This window comes from Pogoniulus pusillus, chromosome 20 (genome assembly GCF_015220805.1).
Source record: "Pogoniulus pusillus isolate bPogPus1 chromosome 20, bPogPus1.pri, whole genome shotgun sequence".
NCBI classification, from domain to species: Eukaryota; Metazoa; Chordata; class Aves; order Piciformes; family Lybiidae; genus Pogoniulus; species Pogoniulus pusillus.
The window spans coordinates 14,169,819-14,192,576 of NC_087283.1; the positions used below are offsets into that span (position 1 = coordinate 14,169,819).

A 22,758-nucleotide genomic window follows, 5' to 3' on the forward strand; every position below is an offset into this window, starting at 1 on the left:
TTGTCAGCGGGCTCTGAAGAGACATGAAACAACAGGTGTTAATAGCAACTTTATTGTTTCACTGGTGCAAAATTGTGATACTGAATAAACTTGTGTAATGTATTTTCCCCTAAATTTACAGTAATTAAGGTTATACATATCTATATAGATTGCAATTTTTCTATTTTTAATACCATTTGGAACAAAATTATCTTGATAAATATGCCCTGTGCACAGTACTGGCCCTCACTGAATGTCACAGAGCCTTAATATGCAAAATATAACTTCTGTTTTTGAACATGTACTTTAAAACTCTCCAAACATGCATTAATATATTCCAGGTTTTAGGGAAAAATATTACACTTAGTTTTAACCTGCATTAAAAGAAAAGCACAAGCAGAATCTGACATACAGTAATTCCACTAATCTGATGCTCTGTAAGGATCAGACACAGTTTCAGATGACAGTCACTGCCAGTTTAGAAGTCTAGTGCTACAAAAGCAACAGTGAACAGACAAGAAAAATCAGAACCAAAGATCCCTACCAATGTCACATGGATTTCATAGAAAGTTTCAGCCATGCTAACTGATGAAACCTATAGTTGCTGGTCCAATCTCTCCAATTTGTTAGAGTACTCGACACGAGTGTTTCAAGTGCCTGACTGAACACATGAATGCTAACTCAACTTGATGCTTCTGAAAGGCACAACCTATGAATCTATCTTAAAAAAACATAGGGTATGTAAATGAAAAGTAGTAAGTACAGTGGGTATCTTCCTAAAGAACAAGACCTTCATAAATTGGCCCCTCAGATTCTGGTGATTCCCTCCTCAGACGCAAGTGCTCCAGTGTGTTATGAAAGTGTTTGTTAATTTGTTCTGTTTCTTCAGTAGACTCAAGGTTTGGGAGATCTTCTCTTATCTTTTGTATAAGCTGATTCAAAACCTGAATTGTCACCTACAGGAGAACATAAACAGGAGTCATCAACAAGACCTGCATATAAGCACATACTTCTAGGGCTGCATGCAGACAAACTGTTTGAGACCGCCTTCTCTTGCTCCTCATAGGGCACCTTCAGTTTCAGAGTTCTGTGGAAACTCCCCACACTGCAGCAAATTAAGACCTTCAGTTCTGATCCTCAGACCATTGTAATTTTTACCAGAGTATTTCTCTCCAGTTCATTCAATACAAAATTTTAAAGCTTCAGACAATTAAAGAACAATCAGATTGTCTACATGTTCTAACGTAACCTGTGTCTTGTAGACATCAGGATGACAATAACAGAATTAAAATTACTCTTAATGATGAAACTGTGGCTGTGGCCTTGGAAAGCATCCCTATGCTGTCAGGCACTGCATACACCACACAGACCACTACTGTATCCAAAGACTATTTTGTATCTGCCAAGTGCTCTGAAAAATCAGTTTGGATTTTCTCTCATACTAGTGCACTATAGCAGAATTCAGTTGTTAAGTCAGCAAACCCCTAAAAATCTCTTTAGACATTCTCTCAAAACTACAGGGTAGTGCTCACTCTTGATCAAATAATGATATCCAATGGATGTTGATCTCAAGTAGATAAATTCACTAGTAATCTGCTAAAAAAATGTATGAGATCAATAACTATATCAGATGCAGAACTTAAGCTGATACATGACATGCCCTCTCTTGAAATTAGAGCTTACAGCAACTACTTGCAACACACTCAACAGTGACCTTGTACAGCTGTAACAATCTTCTAGTCCTTTTGCACATGTTGAATTAGGTGCCTCTAAAATTAGAGGAGAAAAAACTTAAATTCTAAGACCTAGTAAGTTTTGATGTAATAAATACTTGGAACTGCAAACATTTGGTGTTTTTCCCCTCCATGCAAAAACAATGAAGTTTTATCCACAATTTCACTAGTATATCAAGAACTGGCTACTCTGCTATTATCAGAAGTTCTGCCTTTTGTGAGATTAGAAAACAAATTGAAGAGATACAGTTTGGGACTGAGTGAGGAGCTTAAAGAAACACTTTTTAAAAGAGATGCAAGAGAATGCATTTCAACTCACCGCCTCATTTTCCTTTTCATAAAAATAGATATATCTATTCAGAATTTCTATGAAAAGTTGCACTTGCAGAGAAGGGTCCATGCACTGATTTGCTATCTTCAGAGCCTTCTTTAGGCATTCCATCACTCTTTTTCCTCCATGAAGCTAAAAGGAAAACCACAAAAGTTAAAGTAAGAAAACCCTTAAAGAGCTTCAGTATCTCCTCCCTCGGCATTTCCCAGTTGTCTACCCCAGAAACAAAACTACATAAACTGCAGAACAAGCTCTCATTGAAAGCTTACCCTGCCTATCACCATTTTCAAGTGGTCAGACAACAGCATAAACAGTTGTTAAAAGCCCTTGATTATGAGATTAATTACAGTCTATTCTGCAATATGCCCACTGCAGAATCGATCTGAATTATCTTTACTATTGTATTTATGCACCTTAAATTGCACTGAGATTTTTAAAAATCATGTATTAGAACACATTCAAAACAAATCTACACCTCTAAGTGATACATTTACTTGAAGAATACCTTCAGAAGAAAGGCAGAACTACGTTACCAAGACAGGATGTGTCATGATGCTGTCGTTTCATTCTTACCTCCTCCCCATTCTTGTCAGTATTTCGACCAGACCAAAAGAGATGAGCACAAGTGCTCACAGCCCGGCACTGGTCTGGCTTCTTAAGGAGTTTAGAGGCTGCCAGTGCACACTGAGTCCTCAAAGGCTCATGGTTCTCCTCACTGAAGCATTTCATCCTCTCAAATGTCCCAATTATCAAGGTGATTGCAGCCAGCTGTGCTTTTGAATCACTGATTTCATCTTCATACAAAGAAAAGGCCTAATCAAGGGAGACATCAAGACTTAATCACTGCTGTAGAACGTCACAAAAACCCCAAATCACACCTGCTAGTGATGTGTCAGGAAAGCAACCAATTTTATATTTGTTAAAAGGTTCAGGCAGAGAAAACACCTTTCTTTTTGACACTGTCAAACTCAAGGTAAACCCCGACTGGAAATAAGCCTTGCAAGAAATACTTAAGTAATTCTAGTAAACAAATATAATGTACATATAATCTGAAGATGGCGTTTTAATTGATTTCAAGCATTTGTCAAAATACAGAACTTCAGTGGCAGAAATAGTCCCTGAAGAGGCTCTGGTTCTTGGAAAGACAAAGAACAGTAGACCAGAGACTGAATGGTAGGTCAGTGACCAAGAGTAGGTAAGAAAGCATCAGCGTTGCTGCTACATAGCTCAAGAGCTTGAGAGGACACAGAAGACTTAAAAATCTTGAGCCTTATCTCTAACACAAGGTACATAATTGTCATGCTGCTCTCATCTTGTGCTACAACAGTAGACAGAGGAAAGGCTGAGCTTATCAGCGACTCATTAGTAGCAGTATTAGGGAAAGATTAGGGTGAAGCTTGCAACATGGATAACATGAAACACATCAGTTCTTTATCTGATGGGGAATGATTTTTGCAACAATTAAAGCATAAGATCAAGTAACAGGTTTAAGCAGATTTTCAGAGTAGTCCATAATAGGTTTTACCACAAGGATTTTAATTAGTGAAGCCCAGCATGGCAGCTGGAAATACTGCAAATTTTAGAGACCTTCCAGAGTGCCTGTGGTTAGGACAATATCAGCTAGGTAACAGGAGCTGGGAGACAGTCTTTGGAGCAGTGAAGGAGCATGTCATGTTGAGAAAGCTATGCTCCTCCAGCAAAACAATTATGTGAGCAAGAGGGACTGCTATGCAGCACATATCAAACTGAGTATTCAAACCAGTAGAACGACAGAGCTTAATTCCACAGCAGCTGGGGAAGCAAGAACAAAGATGATGAGTTTCTTCCTATCGGCATTCACTATCAATTGTTCCAAATGTTTTCATCACACTGGATGGTTTGGTGTTCAGGAAACATACCGAAGCCAAATTTAAGATAGCACAGGACAGAGGTTGTAATAGTTGGACACTCACCTGGGACATAAATTCATAGGCCACAGTCTCATGATTCTCAAAGCCAATCTCTCCTGCAGCAAGTGCTCCTTGTAGGAAGAGACGGAGAGGCAGCTCTGCCAGCTCTGCTTTGATCAGAGCACTGATGGTCTGATGAGCAAACGAGAAGATCTTCTGGCACTTCTTTTCCCATTTGTCATCCTAAAGAAGCAAAACAAGCCAAAATTTGAACAAGACCATTGCCATAAGGAAAAGGCAGTCTAAATTGCGGTAAGATCTTGAAGTGCTCCATTCTGTTGTCTCCTGCCCACTCCAGCCACTTATTTACAGAACCAGTAGTGAATGCTCTAGTAGTACTGTGTTCACCTCAGTGTGTCAAAATATCTTCCATTTACTAAAAAGTTCACACCCATTTTTCCTACTCGATCACAGAAACCTTCTGAGGAAATCCACACTGAACTGCAGCTACTAAAGCTATGCTTAGAACATAACCAAGCAAAAACCTTAAGTGGAAAAAAAACCTCTGTTCAGTATGAAGCAATCTGAAGTGGAAGAGGATTTTAAAAAATTGAAGAGCGCTTTATCAAACAGCACTTAACTTATTTCCCAACAATATACCCTCCACAACAATATACATTTGAGCTATCTCAATCAGAAAGATTGAGATAAAGAACCAAAGCTGTTATTTTAGTATATGCTTTCAGAAATATTCTTTGTTACCCTAGAAAGAATCGCTTGCTTTTAGAAACATTTAAATACTGCAGCTACAAATTTAGAAGTTGATTAATTTTACTATCTGTATTTAAATCAGTTTCATGCCATCATCTGCAGTGTTGTGGTTCTCTGGTCTCTACATGAAACCACATGTTGGGCCCTTTCATGAATAAATACCTGCCTCAGCATTCCTCAAGTGGTGAGATCATTTAATATGAATTGATACAAGTTCTTAAATTAGAAAGCACTAACATCTCAAGTAAAGATCTGACTCCAGAAAAAATATTAACAGCTAATCTAGCATTCTGTATCAAGTGTTAGCATACCGTAGCCAACACAAATGCATTTTTGAGAAAGGCAAATAAAAGCAAGTATACAAGAGTTACCTAAGGCCAACTTACCACTTTGGAATTCTCTTTGTAGCGAAAAGCAAGCTGGTATGCAGCAAAAACCAACGGCGGCAGCGTAAAGCGAATACGTTGGTTGCCACCTGCACCAAAGTGCTTCCGGGCAGTGTTTAGGATCTGAAACAGAAACACCATAAGCTGAGAATTCTTGGAGGAGGTATTATTTTCATCTGTAACTTAGTCTGCACTTCAGGGAATGAGAGCATCAGAAAGATATGGAGAGCATCAGGTAAGTTACAGTATTCTGGGAGTGCTACACAGAAATTGCTTTTTTCAATTAAGTGCAGTCGCTGTAGCTTTTTATGTTATCTGCCCAGACTTTTCCTACAGCTGTGGCAACACTTGCTGGACTACATTAACTATTATACAGTTTGGGCTGTGCAGTGAGAAAGAAGCTAATGACACTAGATACATTCTGTCCTCAACTAAATGGAAGCCACAAAAAGGATTATTCCTTATTACTGTAACTTGTATGAAGGTAAAAGAAACCAAGTCCCATGAAACCAAAACACAAGTCACTGTTCTCATACTCTTAAGACAGACTATAGAGCCACACGCTGGTAGTCAAACCTGCAACTTAGTTTCTCCTTATGCTCATTCATAACAGCTTCTTTTACTGTCCTCCTTAGTTCTGAGCACCAACTGCACACACAACATAAATGTGATACTTTCCTGCCTATCTCCCTCGTTCTAAACCTGTAGAGAGAGACAAAAGAACTTCACTTGTTTATACTGCTCCCTTACCCTTAGTTTGGGATTACTTATGTGCATTGATAGTGACGTATTATCAAAACAGTCATTATAAAACCCAGCAACAATTCCAGGTACCAGAGGAGAAATTAAATCTAGGACACAGCGTCACTAAGTTACTGTATTTTAGACATGAAGGAGTCAGAATATTAAGTAACCACGAATTAACACAGTGGCGTACAAACTGCCAATGCACAGGACAAAAAGTGTAAATTTAAATACGCTTTTAAGTCCTTTGCTGATTTTTTTCAAATAAGCATTTCATAATATCATTAAGGTGTCATACATAATCTTTTCTACTGAGTTCGTAGTGCCAGAGCAACGATGCTCCAGCTCCACTAGACTCATCCAGTAAATGATACAAGAGCTGACAGTTCACAGAGCACACCAAGCATACCAGATACTGTTGGTCAGGGTCATCTGAACGCAGAAGATGAATAAATCTTCCCACAAGACTCTGCTCATCAGCAAAGTCCTCAGGGTCAGGATCTTCAGCAGGCTGATCTGGTTGATCTTGGATCAGCGTGGATACCAAATTCATAATAGCATCAACCTGTTAAAGACAACATATGCTCTGTTTTAACTGGAGTAGTCTGTAAGCAGAAGTCGACAGCAACTGGGACCATCTTTACTATCATTACTATTCACAGTGCTAACAAAGCACAAGGAGAGTCTATTAGGAGGTGATGCTTTATGATCTATTTGCCTTACTCCCTTGAAGTGTCCCTCTGAGCACAAGTACAGCACTATCCAGCATTTTCTAGATAATAGGGCTGGTTTTAAGGGAACCAGGGTCTTTGTTCAAACTTAACAGAAGTAGTCTCTAGGATGAAGTCAGGTAATATGTGCAAAGACAAGACAGTTAAGAACATTCTCAAGCAGCATAAAGCCTGTGCTACTAAGACAGAGAGGTAGCAGCATGCAGGGACAGGAAGGCTAGATGACAACACATGCCCTGCCCTGAAGGCACTCAGCATCTGTGTTCAAGTCTTCAACGAGTAATAGTTTAAATACCTAGAATTGCAATTAACTTATGTCATACCTGTTCTTGGGACACAATTTCTGTGTTATAATCCAATACATTGCTAAGCACATAACAACTCATGCTCTTCCTGGACTCGTAATCAAAGTATTCAAAGAGTGGGTGAAAGTGTTTTAGTTTCAGAACTGTCAGGATATTGTTGTAAGTATCAACAGGGATTTTCAAAAGTCTAGTCAGCTCCTTCGAAACAGCACTGCTTGTTGCAATACTACAAGAAAATACATGCAAAACACACAATTAATCGATAGCTCACAAACACTGACACAATTTAAAGTCTGCCTCAGTATCAACTGTGGTGTATACTACAATATCTAAGAAACTTACTGCTAGGGAAAAAGGAAACAGTTTCGAAACAATTCACCTTGCTCTTCAGGATGCAGAGTGTAAACTGCGCTTTTTAAGTTACCAACAGCAGGAGAAGAGACTGTGGCTGCAAAGTCAGCAAGAGCAACTTTCTGAAGTGCTGAAAGGGATAAATAGATGGCTACACAACAGCTTGAAATATACTGTTTAGCTGCATAGATGAGCAGGTACTGGTTAGTTGTTTATCATGACCCTCTACAGCTTGGCCCAAAAGCAGTAGCCTTACGCATCCAAAGTAGGTCTCTTTCCCATCTTGCCAGACATTGGGAAAAGTCAAGATTTTAGAGTATTAATTGCACTCTAGAGATACTGCAAGTAACATTTACTTACTGTTCCAGATTAAGTTTATTGAATATTTCCACAGTTGTCTCCAACACCTTATCAACATAGTCAACTCTGTCTGGGTAGCACTTCATAGCCAAATTAATGAGAGAAACTTGCAAAGACACCACATCCTCTGAGGGCATGTCCTGGCGAGACTGAAATTCGAGACAGTATCAATTTGATTAAAAGAAAAATCATGTAACTTGGCAAAAAGCACCCCAAACCTGCGTGCAGGAATACCCAGCATACCTGTATAACAGTAGCAACCTGCTGTGAAAAGATATCAAACAGTTTGATGTCTGCTGGGATGCCAGGTCCATCTTCACGATGTGCAAATAAAGCTAACCTGGTAATAGATAAAGGAAAACAACTTGGTCAGCACGGTCTTCCTATGCCCTTGATACAGGCCAAAATAAGACACTAGCACAAACAAGTCATTTAGGTATATCTGAAAGCTTTACTACAAAATTAAAAAAGTCAGAAGCTTGAGAGCATCTAAGCCTGGTACTACTCCTGAAAAGAAGTGCTGACAGTCATGGCAAGATAAAGAAAGACCAAGAAGGATGTTTCATAATCCACATTCTTCAGCTAGTTGCAAGTTTTTGATTCTTTGCAGCAGAGAAAGAGGTACAGAGTAGGCTGATGGAAGAGCAAGTATCCTGCACCTGTTCAGTGATACTGCTGAAGTCAGACATCCAGTAGCATTCTCTGAAAAGTAGTCTCCAGAGCAAAACCAGAATATGGTGACTTAAGTACACTTTGCCTCCAGAGATGGATTAACATATTTTGGTCTTCCATTATTTGAAATGAGCAAAATAAATTTTAAGGGGAGAATACCACCTTTTTGGGGAAAAAAGTAACATAAAATGAGAGATTGCTATCCAGCAAACATGCAAAATGTGTTGCAGAGCTGTTTCTGTAAGAGAAGAAAGTCATAGCAATCACCTTTTCTGCACACGTCAGAGACAACATAAAAAGAATCACTATAAGAAGGCTAGTACCCTACCAAAGCTGCAGCTGAAAAAGGCAAGTCTTGCCATCTATGCTTTAAGGGATTATTGTATTCTGAAATACAGGAAGACATACAAAGACACTTAGGAAAAGGCACCTGATGAAATTTTCAGTTACTTCTCTAATCTTTCATTCTGAATTAAGTCTGGGTTTGAGACAAAACAGCAGTTAAGAAAAAGCTGAAGTGTCAGGACAAACAGACATTGAACTACTCTTGTATTTTCTCTAGGGTCATAGCAAGCAGACTTTCTAAAGCTGTAACAGTTATTGGCTTTTCTCAAAGGGACAAGGCAGCTTTTCTTGGCAACAGCTCAGAGGGTAAGGCCAGCATGCTATAACGTATGATCAAGTTGCAGGCAGATGGCTCCATAATTAAAAGCTATGAATTGTTTAGTAAGGCAAGAAAAGATCCCAAAGCAGCAAGACGATTTGCAGAAAGACTCCTTTAACAGAAAAGCCCCATGAGAACATGGACAATAGCTTCACAAGCTTCCTCAGCAGTCCCTGATGTTCTGTTTCAGTTATCCCACGCCAGCTGAAATAAAGATGAAAGTCAACAGTTTCTACCTGCATGGCACAGATTCACATCTACCTACACAATATTGAAACACCTAACAATGGCTAACAACTGCAGTCCAAAACCAGGAGCACCATCTTCCCTGCATGCATGGATTCCAAGAGCAGATATATTCAATTTCTCCAAAATCATAGTACAAAAGTACTTTCAAGAAAGGTCACAGGATCTTTAATCTCAAGATAAACAGCTTCAGAAATTAGATTGCTATAAGAAATGGGACTTTGGAGTTGTGTTCTGTTTTAAAGCTAACACAGTTATGACAAACCTCAGCCATGGCAACTAAGCATAGGAAACAAACAAATATCTCAGATGAAGGCAGAGCTACTTCTCTGCAAAATGCACAAATACTGATACTCTAGTAAGACTGGCATCCTGAACAAATAGATCTGATGTGACCTGAAGAAAACAAATTATAGATGAAGTAAAACCATCAAAATCCTAAATTCCACCAGTTATGCATACAGGCCACCACCAGCCCTTAGAGAAGATGAAGAAGCAATGCCACAACAAATCTACTCACTGCTGAATACCAGTGGGGCTCAAGATCCCTGCGGTAACAGAAGTCCATATATGGGTACATGGACCAGAGATACAAAAGTAGTTCCACCCCGCCACTACCTCTTTTCTGAAGAAAACCAAAGGGTAAAGTAGTCATTTGGATCTTCAGGCTTTCAAGAGGTTCTTATAACCAGCGTGGCTGTCAAAGCAGAACGCTGCAGCCATTTTGGTTCAGAAACATGAAACTGGTCAATACTAAATGGTTGCTTCCTGGAGTAATTTGTTTCCAAGGCTTAATCAGTCCTTAAAGCAGGTTTTCCTGGAAGCTGCAAAATCAACTACAGAAATATATTCTTCTCTCCTTCAATCACAGCTGATAGAAATACACAGAACAGTGAAGGCAAGCAGTATCGAAAATGAAAAGCATTAAAATGTTAGAATTATCTGCTTGTGCATAACACAAACTTAATTGAGCCAATTTCCACCCCCTCGGTCACTCACCTGTCAATTAAAGCAATAATTATATTTTTCACATTCACATTTTGGTGCAGCTCAGCACAGGCTCTGAGAAATGGGTTCAGGGTTTGGAGGTGAAATTCATCTGGGAAAACCTGAAGTTTTAGATCAATAGTCATCAAGTTATAAACTGAATTTGCCCATTGTTATACAGCAGTAAAACACAACAGAGTAATTCTAAAGCAGACAGACACACAGTAAACATGGTCTGGCCTACAAATTAGCATTCCCCAAGCTGGCCTTTACTGGGTAAATGCATGATGCAAGACAACCAGGCAACTTGAGGGCCCAGCTATCTATGACTATTCATACTGCAGGCACTGCTGGCTCAGATGCTTACAACGTTTTGCAACAGAACAGATTTATCTCCACTATGTCCATATGATTTAAAAAAATGAGACAAGCCACTATGTAAGAGTTTCAATGATGCAGTTCTCCAGTTCATGAGAAAGATGTGCAAGTCACTTCAGTCTCAGTAAAACTACTGAAATAAGTGTCCCTGTGTCCCACCACTACAATTTAATTGAAGCAGCTCACCTGTATGATGCACTCCATTAGGTACTCCTGAGCTAAAGCATCTCTACAGTTTACAACTTGCTCCAATATTCCAGGTAGAACAATCTGGAATAGGAAAAAACCCACAACAGTCTTACCGTGCTTTTACAAATACTTTCTAAGCTTATATTCACACATCTGCATTCAGTCCAGAGCAGTATTTCTAACATCTCTCAGCTTATTCTTTACATAAAGGCTATCTGATGAAAGGCCCCTATTTTAAGCAGTTTCACCCTTCAGAGAAAAAAAAATAAATCTACTGGTCTCAGACATTTGTCCCTTTTGTACATTACTAAATCAAGGCTTGCAGGTTTGTAAGTCTGTGATGCCAGCTTTGCTGGCACATATCACTACTCAAGGTCTCAGCAGCACTACTCAAAAATAATTTTCAGTGGCTATATGGTAGAACTTATACGGCATAGGCATAAATAATGCAAGTATTGCCAACCAAACACAAACAATAACAGTTCATTTGAATACTTTATGAAACACAGCTTCATTTGACTTGCAAAGGCTATCACAGAACACTATGTATACATATTCCTTACATCAACTTGCTCTTAAGTAAAATGGGAATCAGCAAGGAGTTTTAAAACTTCTTGTCGACATGACAGACCATCTCATAAGAAAAATACACAAGTCATGTCCTTAGCCACAGAGCTTCATTAACATTCAGAACTTCTCCTCAGGTCATGAGTTCAAGAAGCACACTGGTTGCTGAACTTTGAGCACAGCTCTAACACTTGAAGCTGCTCATCTGAAAGGCCTAACCGGTTTCATTTAAAAGAAGCAACACAAGTCAGAAAGGATGGGAAGACATCTCACCTGCTTGTATCGCTCCACGTTCACACCTTCCAACTGACTGAGGCGAACCAGGTTTGTTCCTACTAGGATCCTCAGCTCCTGCCTTTCTCGCTCCCTCTTCTCTCTGTCTCGACTATGACCTTGGTGTTGCATTCGCACCCAAAGTTTGTTCATCTCAGCAAAGTTCAGCAGCACAAAATCCATTGAATCACTGATGTCTCCAGTGGTTTCTTCACTGTAATTGAGAATGAGTTAGGAACAGGAAATGCTTGTCAGAGATATTCATCCTTCCATCCACAGGTGAACACTGAATTTAAGAAGGTAGGAGAGTAGGGAACTGTGTGATGGAATATCTGGATTCACAAGCAAGGATCATACCCTTAGTTGTGACAAACTCTAGTTCTAGAAGGGGATTTTTAAAGGACAAAACACCTGTCAAGTTTATATAGTTCCAACATATATATTTCTCTCAAATATGAAGAAAGCCATACAGAAAATTTTTTACAACTACTATTTTTAACAGCATAAAGTTATAGCCCATCATTCTTACTCTGCTTGCTCGCCTTCATCTGGTAAGATATTCCTGGTACACTGGAGGAGATAGTTTCGAAGAAAAAGGCCTCTAAGAGGATGCTGTACACCACGACACATCTCCACTAGGTCTTTCAAAATATCTTTCCTGGACTGTGGAAATGACTTGACATAGACAACTCCTACTGTTATGAGGAGATACCTGCAAAAGGCACAGAAACAAGCTGTAAAAACATCACTCAAAGAAAATAGTACATTTCTTCCTTCCTGCAAGTATTACCAAGACAGATAAATCAATCAAGTTATCACCCAGGTCCCAGAAATGTGGATATTTAGTCAAATTCCAACTCTTATCCTCCTCTGCTAGAGCCCAGCAAGCATGAACAACCGCTTAACCCCATTACAGTGCTTTATACATTGTATGTGTAGATGTTTAGTATGCATCAAGTCCTGAATGCTCTCAAACTTGCTTGTCTATACTTTCAGCACCACACTAAGCTGGCAAACAAGCTCTGGCACATATAGTTAAGTAATCTACTATGGTGAGGCAGCTAAGCCTCTTTCACAGTGTGGTCTAGAATGCTAGGTGTTATACTCTCCAGAAAGCCCCACACCTCTACTCATTCCTGCAACATCTCTCTCAAACAACAGGTAAAAGGAACACGCAAGACGCAACGGACTGGTGTTCCAGTATACTTGGACTCTCCTTCAGATTAAGGGGAGAAAAACAAGAAACACTCAAGAGGCCTCAACCATCTCTGCACACATCTCTGCCTCATACACGGAGATGCACAGAGCCTCCATGTAAGCATGAGAAGTGCTCAACAGGGAGAATTTGAATCTGTGTCAAGTAGACAACTCAAATGATTGAAATGATTGTGCAGCAGAGCAAAGACATTGTGCTAGTTATTAGGAACTATATGAAGAAGCAGCTTGGTGTCTTCAAAGACTTCCTGGCAAGAACATAAGGTCAAGAATTAATAACCGCAGTACCAAGCAAAAACTGAATCCTAAGTCTGAATATCCAGATGTTCTCCAGTCCAATGGTCACATTTAAAGATAAGTCTTCTAGTATCATCCCAAGGATGGTAACACATAGCCAAAATAACCCCACCACACATACTCAGCAATGCAAAGCTTGAATTTACAGACATTTTAAGATTCACCCACACTTCTTGCACTGAAGAGACAGATGGTTATGAAGCATCTATTGTTTGTGAGGATCTAGATACAAGTTCATAAAGAGGTAAGAAGTCAATGTTCAGTCAATGCCACAGGTCAGAAAGTGGTACTCAATCTTCCACTGGCCAGCTCTCTTCCCCAAACTCAATTCTACTTCAATATCCAAATACTTCCATTATGTGCAAAACCAACATACTGGCAGAGGGAACTGACCTGCAGATAGCCTAAACCTTGGATTTAACCTCAGAAGTCTGATAGCAACCCCATCTTAAGATATTCAGAAACACTTTCTACCACTTTGAACAGAATTCTTGCTGTCAAGCAAGAATGCAGAGCTTGACCACAATGCACCAGTTTTAAAAAAAACAAAGCAAGCAACACACAGATACACACAAACTTACAGTCTTGGAATAATATTTCCAGCATACTGGACAAGCTCATAAAGGTCTGCCACTTTCCTTCCTTTGGCAAATTCATCTGTCAGGTAGACTTCCAAGTAGTGTAGCTCATCAGAAATTGCCATGTCTTTTAATCACAGTTAAGAAATTTAAGTTAGACAGATTTACAGAGTCATTTGCTCATTCATATCAAGGAGGAATGCTGCAGTACCAAATACAATCATGCCCAGGTAGGTAGTACTTCTGAAACAATTATCACTATGGGGATAAATGTTCAGTATTAACCCAAAGCCTTCAATTGCCATTTTTAACATGTCAGAAAAATAAACCAACCGTAAATCAAACTAGTGAGTAAATGAATGATTGAACAAAGTATCTAAACTAAAGTCTCACAAAAGAATATCATCCACACACTGAGAAAGCAGTATTTGCATACTCATATTCTATTCCCAAGAAACATGAAGAGGTTCTCCTGCTTCAGATTACCACAGTATGCGCATGTAAAAACATCAAGGTACTCACTGTTACAAGCTAACACAGTAACAAAGTGTAAAAAGTTAGTTGGTTTTACAGATTTTAAAGTAACATACTGCAAGTAGAGCTGGTTTAGAGCTGATACTTTTATAGGACTAGACTCCCGAAACCTCCCAAAGGAACGTATGAAAGTCTTTAATTACCTGGTTTACACCAAAGGGAGAAGGTGAACTTCAACAGTGAGCAAAGAGTATATTCTCCTACACACTATAAAGATAACTAAACGTTGAGGAGAAAAGTGCTAGTAAATATCTGAGACCAATGAGATGTCATTGTACCAAAGAAACACATAAGCATTTCATTCCAGATTCAGAACTTCAGCTGTTTCCTCTTCAAAGGATACAGAGCTCATAGTAGTTCTTTGGAGATAACATAGAAGTCCGCAGCTCGCCAAGCATGTTAGAAGCATGTTTCAGAGCATCCATGAGTTTGTTTTTGTCCTTCAGAAGAAGAAAGACAGAATACCCTGTAAGAAATAATACTCTACAACTACACTTGTAGCTTTTTTAAAAACCATGCAAAGATGAAATAAACATTAGGAAAGGAATAATCCTAATGCAATCAAGCGATTTAGTATCCAGCTTGCACTATGTTGTCCATCCTGTCTAAGTGGAGCATTATGCTTAAAAGTGGCAAGACAGCACATATAACGAGAGATACAGCACAAAAAAAACCCTCAACAACCCAAAATGAAAAACACAAACATAGTTTTGTCATGCAGGTATCTCCATCCACCACTAAGATTCTATCCAACAAGCAAAATAGAACAGATTCCCCCTTCTCCCCACACCCACTCTGGATTGTTGTTTTGTTTAGATTTCATGAAGAAACCTCTAGCAGAGAGTATCTGCATTGTCAGCACATCACTGCTATAATCAAACTCCTCTTCCCCTATTTCTCACCCCATAACAACACCCTACTGAAAGTCATAGTCAGTTCGGCTGCATATAACTTATGCACATAACCACCTGGCATGACAAGATGTCATCACAAACTTCTACTCTACCACCCATACATAACTGTTCAATCCAGTGTAGAAAAGAGCATTAAGTTTTGGGGGAGAACTACAAGAACTGTTATTTCTCTCCATATATTTATATATGTAGTTACTCAGTCACAGACAGCAGTGAACAGCTCAGTTACAGCTACTTCAAAATTTCAAAAGCATTCCAGAGCATAAAACTGGAAGAGGTGGTACCTTTCTTGCTACTATCACTGAGCTGCAAAGCTAATTTTCCTAACTGCACAAAAATACACAGAAATATTTACATTCTCACTGGAACTCTCAGAAGTTTCTCTAAATAAAAATAGGCTTTTCAAATCCAAGAAAGATATACATGATGGCATCATCTACCTGCATTGGCTATAATTTCCACATAAAGCAAAATCTAACCAATGGTGTTTTCCCAACGCAGAGGAATTCATGCCCCAGTCTACAGTTAATCATTACAAGATGTATCCTGTGCAGCAGGTAATTCATCATTTGCCTCATAGTCTGTGGTTCATGCCAAAAAAAGACTATATGGAAAAAATAACAGCATGTTGAACTCAAGAATTTTATCATCATATAGTTCTACATAAAATGAATTTGAGCAATAACATTTTGATGTCAAATAGCAGGCTTCTTCTCAGTTTAGGTTTACTTAAATGCAAATCCATAAATTACAAAACTGCATCCTTATAATTTAACTTGCCAAATACTGGAGCAAAATCACGAAGACACATTCAGAGAACACTCAAGGCTCACCCATTAAGCAGATGCTTCATGTGTTTGAAATGCTTTAACCCATTGTGCATCTTTCTGCCAAATTCTCCCCACAGCACTAGTGATTAGTATTTATTGTTTTAGTTCTCGCAGACAACAAGCTGTATTGCATTTTAAAAGTTACATTCTTACCAAGCATCTCTTCATCTGGAAAGACTGCACCTTCACAGCCTGAATGGCTTCGTCCAGGAGTTTTTCCTGCTCATCCTGAGGAGATTGCTGTGTTGTTGGCTGTAAGTTAAAAACAAACAAAAAAGCCCAGAACTCAATTATGAAACTGTTAATGACCTGATTCAGACTGGATTTCTGTAGTTTAGAACAGTGCAAGCAATACTGCAGCACAACCACTCAGGAGTTCCCAGAAATCACTATGTAATACATGAGGGAGAAAGTTCCTAGCACTCCACAAAAACCTGAGGGCAGGAAGGAGATAGGTTATGGGCAGCCTGTGTGAGAACATTCCTTCTTGGAGTGCAATGCCACGGCCATGGAACAGGGTCAACTCTTTCCTTGTAACATGTAGAGATTGAGAATCCAGTGCAAGTATCTGGCAATAAAAACTGTAATAGACTGCAAAGACATTGCTCTGAGAGGAAGCACTGCTAGCTCTTTGCATACTGCTTTGAAGCTCTGTGAAGACTGCACAAACTGCAACTGTTTAGATGCTTTCCTGCATTCACAACTTCAACTGCTAAGTCACACAACTCTATTAGAGCACAAGTTTCAGATAAGGAAAGGATAAAGTACAGTGGAAGCAACGTGCAGAGGGCAATAAAAAAAATGCAGAGAAGTAACAGTTGTCCCAGTGACCCTCTTTGTCTTACCTCTCCTCAAAGAGGTGCATTTCATTTGTTGAACTTTCAACATATTTTGCCTTTGCAAGGATCATACTGAATTTTATTATTACATCCACTACTTACAGCCTTAGATTTCCGCCCAGCTCTAACAGGCTTTCTCCTTCTGCAGCTGCTCCCTGCCATCTACCAGATTGATAACTCTTAAGATGGTCATAGAAAATCATCCTCCAAGATGTCCAAATTTACTTGGAGCAGAACTCCTAATGTTCTCTCCACCTGCAACCACCCTTCTAACACTTCAAAAGAAAATACCTATTATTTAGGTCTAGTCTTCAACATTTCAATAGAGCCTTCCAGTCTCTGCCCATCTTTCAGTTTTCAGGTGGCCTCTCTGAAATAGAGATAAAAGCACTGATGTTGTGTCCCAACCATATCTTCTCTAGTCTTGACAAATGCTATGGACACAGTAATTCACACAGCAGTTGTCCAAGCCTGCAACTTCAGTAAATTCTCAATTTGCGGTTTACACTTGTTGCCCACATAAACTGTGTTGAGAAGGTTCCTGCTCTCTTCTTTTAATTAAAGACCAGCAACAAGCCAGCAGGCCATAAACTACATCACCCTAACATTTTTTTAAAACAGTATCTTCAGTACTCACTACTCCTACATGCCTCACTCCTGGAGTCCCCACAGGATAGATTAAAATCCAGGTCTCCATTAAAAAAAGGAGAAGATTTTATTTAACAGCAACTTAGCAGCTATAGAGCATTGTAGCCTTGGCACACACTGATTTTCTCCCATATTTAATTGGGTTCTTGTTCTGCAATTAGAATCTCCCTAAAACAATCATAGACATTACTACCCCCTTGTTCTCCCAAAATCCCTTTTCCATATACAGGAAACAGTGCTATGCAATACTGTTCTTGCCTTGATGACACACAAATAGGTGGTGAAACTCTGTCCATGAAAGTTTTCAATCACCTAACTAGACAAAGCCATGGCTGATCTGATCTTACATTGATGATAATCCTGCTTTTTATGCAGGTTATTCCTTTCGACCAATGCCTCTGTGACTCAGCAACATACAAACCATGCATAATTAAAGAATCTACTCAGTCAACAGAAAAAAAAAATCTGCTAGTTCCAGTGACTGCACCTCTTAAAAAAACCTTTCTATGTTTGATCACAAAGCACAGGTCTTCCAAAAAACCCAATGTAATTTAAGTGTAAGGTAAGACTAGTGTCTATCAGTAGATGATCCACCTTCCCAAACAATTTAAACTCCAGAAAAACACTCCAACTGTGAAGCAAATACATTCTGCCAGGAGAACTTCTCTATAACTGCTAAGCTTCATTTATGCCATGACAGATCAGACTTTCAAGGAACAGCAAATGACAGTGCTGAGACTAGCATGCAACAATCAAATCAAAACACCATGCACCAGACCTGCTGAGTTATGCCTATGCCAGAATGTTTGTCACACTCTACAGTTCTCTGAGCCCATACTGGTGCTTTAGAGAAGACATCACTACTGAGCTGAACACCACAAGCTCTAACCACACCAGATGTCTCTGTATCGAAGCAGAGTTAGAAAAGGTGCAGAAAGGTTAATGCTAACCACAACCTCCCAAGCCCCCTTTCTCCTAATGGGCACTACACTCACAGAGCTACTAGTCCTTCTCTTCCATCCCCAGTTGTTCACACTGTAGTGCTAGTAAAGACGCTTAGGCTGCAAAGAATCAAGTAAGCTAGCCTAAGTCCTGCCTGTAAGTAATTTTCCCTTCAACCACATAGAACACTGCACGTAGGGCTTTGAAGAGAAGAAGTTGACAGGAGTGCACAAGCATCATTCCCCTTACTTTTGCTGGGAAAAACACTAGTTAAAGCTGATGGCTACTCTGAGTTCAACACTATGCTTTACATGATACCAGTAATAATCTCACCAGAAACAAGTCATTGAAGAATACATTTTGTTATGCAACTTAAAACACTGTATTTTAAGAACAGCTGGAGAAACCAGGGAGTTCCAGAGTCTATAATGAACTTGCATCAGCTTTACATCAAATTCCATCTGCATTAATACAAGACATTGATGGTATTTTCATTCCTGCTGTAAAAGTGAGCAGCAAGATCCTACACTGCATTCAGCACTGGGACTGTACTAAGTACATGACTGAATTCATCAACAGAAACATTTCCATCTTAACACAACAGATTAACTTTTCCATCTGTATTTCTTGAAGATCAAGAGTAAAATTACTTTCAGCTCTGTTCTGATGGTAAAAATAAGAAGGTCATAGGTCTAGACAAAGATGTCTTTACTACATAGGTGTTGCACTTTATGTCTAAAGAAAACATCATCTCAGCATTTTAGTCACAGAGGTAATGAGATAAGATATGCTGTCACTAGAACAGAAGGTAGCAGCTTAAAGTATTGTTTGTAGCATCTTTACTACTATACAAAGAAAACATCTTCACAGCAGCACCACTGAACAAGTTCCAACTCTTTCCTACTTATCAGTTTTCAAAGTGTGAGCATTTATTAGCTTATTCTTTTCTATTTTCACCTTCAGAACTAAAGGTTCCCACACAGCCTAGTTATTATTAAGTGATACACAAGAAGACATTAAGGTGCATTTGCCTAAAATTTGACAAAGTTGTAGTAAAAACAAAAATCTCAAGTACACAAAACATGCAGCAAAAACCTACCGAGGACAATTAGAAGGGCACAGACCACACTAGAAGCCAGATCTACTGTCAGACACAATATTGACTACAGCTCTGCATCTTCCATTTCAAATTAGTAATGCAGAACAGTATTTTCAAAGTGCTAGCTTAACCAAAAAGAGGCAACTGAGCTGTGAAGTCCTATGCCAATCTACGAACAAGAATCCTGAGCACAAAGCTTTTGAAGGGAAGATACACAGACACTGAAAAGTAGTACCCCATAATCAAGGCACAGAACGTCCCACCTTGTCTACAACAGGTACAATAAGGTATAAACTCCTGCATAAACACAGGAGAAGCAATTATGCAGCCATTCGGACTTAAGACATTCCTGAGCCATTCACCCATTAGATGTGCTGCAAATGTTGAAGAAAAAAGAAATGTTGATGCGAACACTGCTTTCTGCTTTTCCTGTTCCCTACCCTTTTTCCCTCTGAAGCCACAAGAAAGCACATGAGCAGTGGAGAGGGACAGTGAACCACCTCTTTCAGTTGCACTATCAGTCTTTGTACAATAGACCACAGCCTTTTCCTTTGAAGAAAGGACTATCAGAAGTTACCATTTGGAAGTTATAGAAGTCACAACAGGCAGCAGCTGAATTCAGCAGGAGGGTGAGGAGAGCTGGCATTTGATGTGAGTTTTTTGCAGTGTGGTTTTTTTGTTTCAGTTTTGTTGCTTTGACTTATAAATAAAGACTCCTGAGCTGTAAATTGTCTTGGACAACACTGATTTCTTTTAAAACCTCAAATGAGCCTGGAAGAAGCCTACTGCCTGGCTGATCAGTTGGTAACAAAAGTTACCCAACAGATGACAAATAGAAAAGTATATTTTGCAGCAGCAAACATCACTCTGGACCATGCCTACCCTCATAATAGCAACTATTCTTGAGCACACAGAGTGCACATTACACCAATTATGTACAATTCACTTATTTTTTAATGTTCAGTTCCACAAGACTTCATAAGATTCATATTCAATCTCATATTTGACACTTCGCTGCACTCTGGATATAGTTACTATTTTGGGTGAGTGTGTTGACTAATTAAGATGCTCATCCCACTTAAAAGTCTTATAACTTGCAGTAATCAAGAATTTCTTAATGATAAAACACAGCAGGATTCAAGGCATTGTGGAGCCCGCCAAATAGCTTGTATTCTGTAAATACTATGGTCCTAAGCTGGATACAGAGTATAAACAATACCAAGTAGAAAGTTTTGATTCCGTTTCATTCTTAAGTGCATTTTCACCTAATTTCTAAATTAAATACTTCTCTTTAGATAATTGATGTGCTTAAAACCTGTTCCGCACATGACTCCTCCTTTTGTTTGTTCACATGCTTGTATCTAGTGTCACAATGAATAACATTTACCCAAGACGGTTTTGCTGCCTCTTTTCAAATTGATTTTCTTAGGACTACCTACCAGTCAGTCACCATTTAAACATATAAAGGGAGTGCAACTCAAGCAAGAAGATAGGTTAGCTACAGAAGCAGACAGGGACAACTGGCAGCCTATAGGTGAAGCCCAAGTGCCCACAATGCGCTGCTGCAGAAGCCACTGAGCTGCTTAGAATCAACAAAGAAAGCATAATCATTTTATACTATACAGGAACCAGCAAAACTAAACCATTTTTCATATGTTTAAGCTAGTACATACTGCCACAGAAAGCCACAAGACATGAGCAGGAATTTGTTAACAAGGGGCTGGACTTCTTAATCATGGAATGATCAAGAACTGCCACAATCCTCTTAAAATCAGTCTTTTTAAAGGTACTTAAGCATCCATCTTCAATGCTTAAAGCAAGCACGGCAACAGCAAAAGGCAGTGGAGCCTAATTCAATAAAGAGGATTACTCCATGTTTAACACCAACAAGTTGATTTTTTTCTGAATCACCTGACATCAGTTACTCTTGGAGTGAAGACACAAAGCCAGACAAGTCCCAGGCCAGTTCCCATGCGACAGGCATAGAAAAGTTGTGTCATTTTTCAGTTAACAACAATCACAAAGTATTTATGTGGAAGACAGAGGCTGTTAGCTATGTAGAATTATCATTTCTCATCACCCAATTAAGTATTTTCTATCTGTGTTTCAAATAATGTTACAGGTTTCACCCCTACACACATCTCTAGGGAATACAGGATTAAACTGATATCAACACGCAGAAAATTTAAAACAGACTGGCTCAAAAATCTACAAACTGTGCACTCTCTGCTTTGTACAGCATTCAAACTGGTTTATCCTCACTGTTTACTGTCAATACTCTCTACGTTCCACACTTACATTAATTAATACATCATTATGGTTATAGCAAATGCTGCTTAAAATTTTATTGAATACTAAATATTATGGAAAATACATTAAACAGGTAAACTTTTTAGTTTTACTAGGGAACCTGATTGTCCCCTTATTTTTATTGAAGATCAAAATGCATTTCTCAGTAAGTGCTATTTCTTTGTTGAAATTTCACATCTGCCTCGCTAATGAACACCACCATTTCTTCCGAAACTCTATCTAACCGGGCCCACCAACGCAAATCCACTTTTTCTGCAGGAAGTAAAGTCTGAAAGTCCTGGAGATGAGGAACAATTGAATAGCACTGCAACACTGGCAATAGGAGTACATATGCACAGCGCCAGAAACGGCATAACCTTGGGTTTGTGACAGGGGCAGCACAACAAAACACAATTACACGCTGACCGCAAGTGCGGCAGCGGTTCCCTAATAAAAAGACCTACTTCCCCGGCGCCCTGACAGCTGAACTCGGTGAAAACCAATAAAGCAGTGGCTCGCACTAACCGGCGCACCACGGGCAGCCTTACCACAGCGCGAACCGTTACGCTGGACATCAGGGGCCTAGCCCTCACCTCAGCCCCGCCTGGGACGGGCGGCGGCCTCTGGACCTGACTGCAGTCCCCCGACCCAGACCAGGCCCTCCTCCACCGCCAACCGAGCGCAACCACTGTCGGCAGCCCCGGACGGCACCGAGCAGAAGCCCAAGGGTGGAGGCCGGCCCCAAGCAGGCCGGGCCTGCCCCTCAGCCACCGGCTAGCGCGGGCCGGATCCCTCCTACCCACACACACAGCAGCAGCAACACCGGTGTCAGCTCCCAGAAGCAAGATTGAGTCGCACCCCGCAGCGTGCACCAGCCCCTCCCAGCCCAGCCGCCTGCAGCCCCTCACCATGGTCGAGCCGCTGCCAGTAGCCGCCCCCGCCAGCAGCACCCCACAGCGCCGCGCACCGTCATGTGACTGCGCCGTCCTCGAGGTGCCACCCACCGCCGCGCTGCGC

The 22,758-nt window shown here is 39.9% G+C and overlaps 2 protein-coding genes across 2 annotated transcripts in view; both read right to left on the reverse strand.

The window, feature by feature from the left end:
- The window catches only part of SHCBP1 (SHC binding and spindle associated 1), a 91,333-nt gene that overhangs the window by 36,483 nt on the left and 32,092 nt on the right, over positions 1 to 22,758 (reverse strand). The window lies entirely within an intron of this gene.
- VPS35 (VPS35 retromer complex component) lies at positions 37 to 22,753 on the reverse strand. Its single transcript, XM_064160305.1, has 17 exons — positions 22,650 to 22,753; positions 16,078 to 16,176; positions 14,524 to 14,620; positions 13,650 to 13,773; positions 12,086 to 12,268; positions 11,557 to 11,770; positions 10,714 to 10,797; positions 10,162 to 10,271; positions 7,824 to 7,920; positions 7,581 to 7,729; positions 6,888 to 7,095; positions 6,243 to 6,398; positions 5,090 to 5,212; positions 3,996 to 4,175; positions 2,617 to 2,856; positions 2,032 to 2,175; positions 37 to 935 (listed from the first exon to the last, which is right to left on the reverse strand). The coding sequence occupies exons 1-17, from the start codon at positions 22,650 to 22,652 to the stop codon at positions 756 to 758; spliced, it is 2,391 nt and encodes a 796-aa protein (XP_064016375.1). The 5' UTR covers positions 22,653 to 22,753; the 3' UTR covers positions 37 to 755.

Excerpts from the sequence above, each read along its gene's own strand:
- VPS35 (XM_064160305.1), bottom strand. Across the intron at positions 5,213-6,242 it reads ACCCTGACCAACAGTATCTG|ATCCTAAACACTGCCCGGAA; the intron begins GTATGCTTGGTG and ends TTTCTGTTTCAG. Across the intron at positions 936-2,031 it reads ATGAAAAGGAAAATGAGGCG|GTGACAATTCAGGTTTTGAA; the intron begins GTGAGTTGAAAT and ends GTTCTCCTGTAG.